Raw genomic sequence first — 7,740 nt, 5'->3', positions numbered from 1 at the left:
ATATGGATTTGTAGCGCAATTGCTAACCACTGTCGTTATTCATTTCATCCAATCGCCACTCATCCTCCCTGTCACGATTAGCCGAAATAGACAGAAAAGCGACGTAAACAAATATAAGGATTGGGGTCATCAAACCTGCAGAACACGAGAATATTTTCGCCGGCAGTGGCAACCCTGAACTCGTGTTCCTATGTTTACATTGTGGCGTAGTTGCACTTCGAATGAGCACGGTTCGTTGCGGCACGGGCAGAAAGAAGCCCGTTGTGTGTCACAAGCGGTGTTTCAACCGCTCGAAGGCGCACTTGAGGTACTTGGCGGTACTTGCAAGGAAGCTCTCTTCACAGAAGCCTCATCGCCGGTGTCCTCCTGTGATCTTGTGCCTGCAAAACAGTTTCCCGCGCCCGCGTTTGCGCAGTCATAAAACGAGCAACGTGGCAACGTTGCGATTGTGCGGATTCGATCACTGGCTTCTCCCAGTGACGTAGTTTGTTTCATTTGTAACAGTGCGTACGTTATCGTGTTTCGTGTGAGTGTGTGTGCGTGCCGACGTATCGTTTTTTTGTGGTACAAGTTTGGGGCTGTGTACCTATTTGCTCTCGCGTTGATCTCCTCGTGTTTACAGTCTAGTTTTCCTGCAGTTTTTGTACTGTTTGCAAACAGGCGTGGGTGAACTACGCTAGGCAGCTCGAGCGTGGGTGCTGTGTGACGGGAGTTTTGTTTCGCATTTGCTCCGAGTCCAGTTGTTACAGTGTTACTCCCCCTAACGGTTCGTAGCTGAATGAATCTCTGAACCTTGCGAATTTTTGATTTTCGCGTCTTTACTTTCATGCTTCCAGTGTTTACATTTTACCTGTGCAGCGAAGTGAGACAAGTTGGATTCTTCAAAACCAGGAAAGCTGTGCGCTTCGAGTACAAGCAGTACTTCAAGCCTGTATAAACCCATCTCGCAGTCATGCCACAGACACAGCATGGATAGTGGACTTCGACTGTTGTCACCTTCTCGATATACATGTGAGTACCAGCATGTTTTTAGCTTTTCTTCATCGCATGTTACGCATTCGCTAAATTAACACATGCACATGTTCATCCCCAATAGATAGGTCGTCGACATTTGACTGAAATTTCCAGAACATTTTCGGATATGCCTCGATTTGTAAGAAGCACAATTATATATTTATAACTATGATTAAACTAGGAACCCAGAATAAAATGTGTGAAATAACACCTCGAAAATAATTTCTGACAGGGGTTTTCAAGGCTTTGTGTAAGAAGAGCCTAACTTTCTACTTCAATATATTTTCGCGAGCCATATACTGTAGGTTTCATAAGCATACGGGTCATATACGAAAACGTAGACTTGGCTAGATATGGGCAATGGATGGCCTTGATTTATATAAATTGAACCTGCAAATGCAAGATCAGTGACTCCAGGATAAAAGTGATTTACTAGTCAAGAGGGGGCGGGAACTTTTCTGAAGGACGTCACGTATAATGGTACCACTAAATACCATTTTAAAAGGCACATTTGGACTGAAAATCATATATTTATCTGTAATTTCTCATTTGCCGGAGAATCCCCACCCCCTGCCCCATCTATCGTCGCCACTAGAATCAAATTGACCAAATTCTCACAAGGCAATAATCGACGTAGGACCGAAACCAAAGTTAATATAAAGAAGATATTCCACTAATTAAATAGGCTTTATTTATTTGGAATGAATTAGGCGTGTTTAATTATGCGTAACGTAGTAGCACTCATGAATGGGGTCTCTTTTTTTTCTTTCGCCCTCTCTGACATTTTTCTGTTTTTATATCTCCGTTCCGTTCTTTTTACCCCCTGTTTCTGTGTATTATTATGTGCCATAAGCGATTCTGAAACTTTCCCATGTGGGTCATTTGTGTGACTATCTGGGATAAAATGATTTCACTGTGAACTTTAGCTCACTGATGACGACGCTCCAGCTTACGGCGTCACGAAACTTATTACATGAATCTAGATAGCTAACTTGGAACGCGATACCGCGAAGCGCTAAATAGATCACGCAACTAGTCAGTTACACAACATCATGTCGTACCCTACGATTACATTTCACGTTGGAGTGAAATAGGATTCCCATCTGGATGAATTCACCCACTGTTTGGATGAGCTAACGCAGCTAAAGTGCATAAAAAAAGCTTATTCAATCCATGACACCATCAGCTTGTAATAACAGGTTGTGGCACAATACGTTGCTTGGAATCCCACTTTAAAACTACAAATTCAGTTCGGATTAGCCTATCTGTGCATAAAGTAGACACTCAACTTGGTTTAAAGCCAAGTTTGCACAGTTTTTACTGCGGTGTTGCCACATTTGCATCTATGTCAAAGATGAATCTGTGGGAATCGTGTCAGATCCAGGGCCGGCGGAAGGGAATATGCCACCGCCCAGAGAGGCAAATTTTCAGGGCGGCAAAATTTGAAGAGAAGAAAAAAATAAACCTACTGAAAACTTGAAAGTTATAATCTAATATTATATTATAGTATAACTTGGAAGTTAGAATATGGCACTTTAAAACCACTGTCTTCAAAACGGTGTTAGATGCTGTAATATTTCTTGGAAATATATCATCGCTTTGAAAAAAGCAGGAGTGATGAAAAATTTCAAAGTTCCTTAGACGCCACTTGGCAGCCTGGTAGGGCCTCCCTCCCTCCACCCGTGGAGGCGTCGGGGGCGGCGACCTGTGAGTCCCGGTTGATGAGAAAGAATTGGCTTCGAATTTAGATATATATGATCCAAAGATAGGCAACATTGTACAGGGCCGAAATCGAAAGAAGCAGCAGATTCAGTATGACGTAACTTTTGAAGATCCACAAAAGATGTACAAAGATGATTTTTATGACCAGGTCCTTGACGATTATTTTAGCTCTAAGAGGAAGATTTGAACAGCTTAAACATCATAGTGAATTTTCAATTTATTTTATGATGTTAGTGAGCATAATGACATACCATCTGATCTTTTGTCTGAAAAGTGTAGAAAACTTGCCGGAATGTTAACACATGAAGGCTACTGAATTAAAAAATGAACTAAAAGTGCCTTAAACTGGTAAAGGGTCATGATTTTGCACCTAATGTGAGTGTAGAACTTCGAATTTATTAACTTTGTCGGCAACCATGGCAAGTGGCGAACAAAGTTTTTTTTCTTTGGAAATAATGAAAATACTAGCTTCGTACCATACCCCGTTCGGTTAAGAAATATTGACCCTGGCAGGCCTTGTCAGCTCCTGCTCAGAATGTGTAGAATAAGCTTTCTACAGGAAATGGTAAGAACACTGGCCTTTGGCAAGAGGTGACGAGAGGCCAAGCGAGTGTTTAAATACGTGCGCATGAGAGCGACACGAGGTCTTTTAATCTGGAATCAACGGAGAAGCAGGAGCTACTGGTCTTATTTCTAAACCGAACAGGGTAAGCTAGTCTACACCCATTCTGCCATTTGCATTGCTCACTTCAGTCTAGAAACGAATCATGAGTCTATGTCAATGAATAGTTAGATATTTGTACCTGCCCGTTCAGGGCTGTCTCTACCATCAACTAGTACTAATAGTTACATCCCTATTTAAGATCCCCGCGTTCAGAGGAACGCTACGTGGTTAGAGATGCTTGGGCTTTTCATCCATTTTTACGGAAATGTGATGAAAATTAGAGCAACGTGGTTCTTTTGGAAATGAAAAGCGTCATGCCTTGTTTTCCTAAACAGACATGAAAATTAAAAGGGTAGGCTGCGGATTTTTTTTCATTTAATTCACTCTGAAATAAATGCAAATCGAAATGCATTAATATCATGTTAGACTTGTTTCTTCGCGGAATTTTTTACTAACGGGGGGTTATTTTTTTTAAAATAAGGTACGTCACCATTGTTAGTAATGCCTTATGTCATTTATAGAGTTGGAGGACGAGCTTGATACCACATTGGATAGGCTCATCATTCTCGCCAATAATGCTGTTGGTCCATCTTTGATGTGGAGGGCCTACCTTGTGCCTCATCCACCCCAATCAGAAGTCCTCCATTAACTAGAAGCCGCGCACGCGCGCAGGCTCACTTTCAAATTGATAATCGTCCCACAGTTCTTGTGGACCCACCCACCATGGCTCAACTACCTTTTGTTCATCCCTTCATGTTCGAGAGCATCCAGTTTCAGGGTGCCTCGGGGGAGGATGTTTCTAAATTCATAGACCGTTTCGAAAGTGCGGCGATTCTGAACAATTGGGACGAGACGAAAAAACGGCAATTATTCCCGGCGTTGCTATGTGGGCCAGCCCTCCGCTGGTTTAATGCAATTAGCCAGCAACCAGGCGTGAATTTAGTCAGCTATGAGGACGTCAAGAAAAAACTTATTGAAGAATTCACAGGCTCCCTTGATCAGCTGCAGATCGAGGAGCAGATCAGATATCGGTTCCACAGGGACGATGAACCGGTATCATCTTATGTTAGGGACAAGCAGACCCTCTTGTTTAAGATGGACCCTAACATGGCTGTTAATAAGCAGCTTAAATACATAAACGCAGGTCTTCAACCGGAATTTATCAGGGAGATATACAAAAAACAATATAATTCAGTTCCGGAGCTTTTGAAAGACCTCAAGGAATATGAAAAAGCAAAGTTCCTTATGCGCCGTAGAACGGTGCAAGAGCTCTTGCATTCGGCTCAAAAGGAAACTCTTTTCCCGTCTCCTGCTGAGTTGCGCATTCCTCACCAGAACCCCGTAGTTAGCACTACCACGGTTGCTCCGGAATCAGCACCTCGGGTTAATCAAGAAATGACTAATCAGCTGCAAGCCTTGCAAGCTGAATTGGACCTTGTCAAACGACAACAAACGTCTCTCCCAACTTCAGAACCGTCCGCTGTAGAAGCTTTGGCTAAGCAGGTTAGCAACCTAGCGTTAAAAGTCGAGGAAGTTATACAGTCAAACGATCACGAAAATTTTCAAACTGTAGGCCAAAATTATCAAAGGGGTAATTTTAATCACAATCGTGGTTCAAACAACAGACGAGGCTTTCAGGGCAGGGGAAGTAGAGGCTACCGTTCAAACAACGGCCGGTTTCAGAATCGTTCCAATTTTCAGCGTGGCCGGGGGCGAGGTTCACCAGCCTCCCGCGGTCGTCCCGATCAAGGTGACCGTCGTGGCCAACAACTTTGTTATAAATGTGGTTTTCCTAATCACCACCAAGAATTTTGTCTTCAGAATCCAGACGATTTAAACGCCAATTAACCGCAAGTAATGGAGACATACCTGCGGGCAGTAAAAAGATTTTAGTCTCTACTTTCCCGTCTGAAGACCTCATTTATGTACATGCCAACGTAAATGGGGAACGTCAAAGGTTTATTGTCGATTGTGGGAGCCAAATAAGTGTAACAAGTGATAAGGGTATTCCTGCCCATGCTAAGAGGTTTAAAATCAACACTCTAGTTAAAGGTGTCACGAATAATTGTTTAACAATTAAAGAAATTGTACTTTTAGATTTTTCTCTAAATGGATTTACATTTAGGCACCCCTTCAGGGTGATACAAGATTTTGGTCATAATACCATCCTTGGTAATGATTTTCTCAAAGCCCAAAGTGCAACTTTAGATTTTGAAAACAATAAATTGGCTTTGAGCAGATTTGGCACTCCCCCACGCAACCGCATTCGGTTTGAATCGAGGAAAGCTTTTGATGTTTCCGTTAAATTGGCAGGTTTGCTGGTACATACTGTTGAACCTGAATATGTGGCTTCTAAACGAATTGTTGTGAAACCAAGATCACATTTGTGCATCCCTTTAAAATTAGTCAATACAGCAAATCAAAATTTAACTTTACTTGAGCCGGATGCAAATTTTCAGGCTAAATCTGGCATAATGGTACCAAGGTCGATACTCAACCCTGCTACACAACTTGTTTGGGTATCCAACCCTTTGAATTATAGAATTGTAATTCGCAAAGGTACTCGGATCGGTGGCGCAGAATCTTGTGAGTTGGCAACGGTGGATCAGGAAAATAGTTCTGTAACAGTTAATTTAACAAAGGAAGAATCAGAAAACGACGATATCCCACAAGTGGATATATCCAAATTTGACATTAATCCTCAATTGGAGGAACATGAGAAAAATCAACTTTTAGAGCTTTTGTTAAAATACAAAAATGTTTTCAGTTGGTCCGAAAATGACATGGGCCTTGCCACCAATTACAAACACAGGATAAAGCTTTCTGATCCTACTCCGTTCCATAAGCAGCAATATCCGATCCCGGTGCATTTGCGAACAGAGATAAAGAAACAAATTGAGAATTTGAAAAAACAGGGAATAATCCGGGATAGTACAAGTCCTTATAACTCACCAGTTATTCTTGTGAAAAAGCGTGACGGAAGTTACCGTTTTATTCAAGACGGTCGCTTTTTGAATAAACGCTCTGTGTTCGATGCGATGGCCATGCCTTCCATTCAGTCTATCTTGCACGACATGGGGGGAAAGCAGTACTATTCTAGTTGCGATTTACGTTCAGGATTTTTTCAAATTCCACTCACAGAAGACAGTAAACAGTACACAGCCTTCTCTATTCCCAACCTAGGTCATTTTGAATTTAATGTTTTAAGTCAAGGCCATATAACCTCGCCTGCAGCGATGAATCGAACCCTTCAATTGGCTTGTAGCGGAATGCAAAGTGATAACTTCGCCTTCTATATGGATGATCTATTTACCTGGGGCCATACCTTTAATGAAATGTTGACAACACTGGAAAAATTGTTTCAGTGTCTACAAAACGCTGGCTTGAAAATTTCTCCACACAAATGTAAATTTGGTTATTTTGAGATACTCGCCCTTGGACATTTGGTGGGTCGTTATGGCCTACGCTTGAGTGACCGTATTATTTCTTCCATTAAGACTTACCGCACCCCCTCCACCACAAAACAAGTTAAACGATTTTTAGGTTTATGTTCATATGTCCGTAGATACGTCCCATCCTTTTCAGAGAAGGCCCAACCTCTCCAGTCCCTTTTGGGCAAAGGCAAAAAATTTGTATGGGGGGAGGACCAAGAAACAGCTTTTACAAACTTAAAACACGCTTTAATAACTGCACCAGTTTTGCTACCCTATGACCCTTCTAAAGACACACGCGTCTACTGTGATGCAAGTCTGAAAGGCCTTGGTGCTATTTTAACACAGCCAAATGCAAATAATGATTTCCTTCCTGTAGCATATGCAAGTCGAACACTCAAAAAAGGGGAAGAAAAATTATCCATCATGGAACTAGAACTATCAGCGGTTCTCTATGCCCTCAAAACCTTTAGGTTTTATTTAATTGGGAAACATTTCGAAATTGTAACAGATAATAAAGCAGTCAGTTATTTGCGTACCACTCGTAATTTGAGTTCGAAGCTCTCGAGGTGGAGTGCAGAACTTGATTCATACGACTTCACGGTCGTTCATTGTAAATCTACACAAAATATTTCCGACGCTATTAGCAGGGAATCAACCAATCCCCCGGACGACGAATCGCCAGAATTGGGCGAACCTCGTATATTTCTCCTCCAGGATGAATCAATAGATGTGGGAAAACACCAGCGCGACGACTCATTTTTTTCAGAAATCATAAAAGTTTTGGAGGGGGCAGATGACGCCCAATCCCCCTTCGAAAGACAGGCTTTTTATTATGTGCTGGAAAATGGTCTTTTATACAGGAACCATAAGATGGGTGGGGGAAGTAAGAAATTACTTTGTATACCT

At 41.9% G+C, this 7,740-nt stretch overlaps 1 protein-coding gene across 1 annotated transcript in view; it reads left to right on the top strand.

Moving 5' to 3' along the window:
- Positions 1–336: 336 nt before the first annotated feature.
- LOC145981605 (growth factor receptor-bound protein 10-like) overlaps positions 337–7,740 on the top strand; it is a 272,875-nt gene continuing 265,471 nt past the window's right edge. Inside the window, exon 1 of the mRNA XM_083114966.1 lies at positions 337–1,011. Coding sequence (XP_082971092.1) covers positions 969–1,011 — 43 coding nt within the window. The 5' untranslated portion in view covers positions 337–968. The remainder of the gene's footprint in view (positions 1,012–7,740) is intronic.

The sequence above is a fragment of the Lepisma saccharinum genome, chromosome 29 (assembly GCF_977018435.1).
Source record: "Lepisma saccharinum chromosome 29, izLepSacc3.1, whole genome shotgun sequence".
Taxonomy (NCBI): Eukaryota; Metazoa; Arthropoda; class Insecta; order Zygentoma; family Lepismatidae; genus Lepisma; species Lepisma saccharinum.
This window is presented reverse-complemented; position numbering and strand designations above follow the sequence as displayed.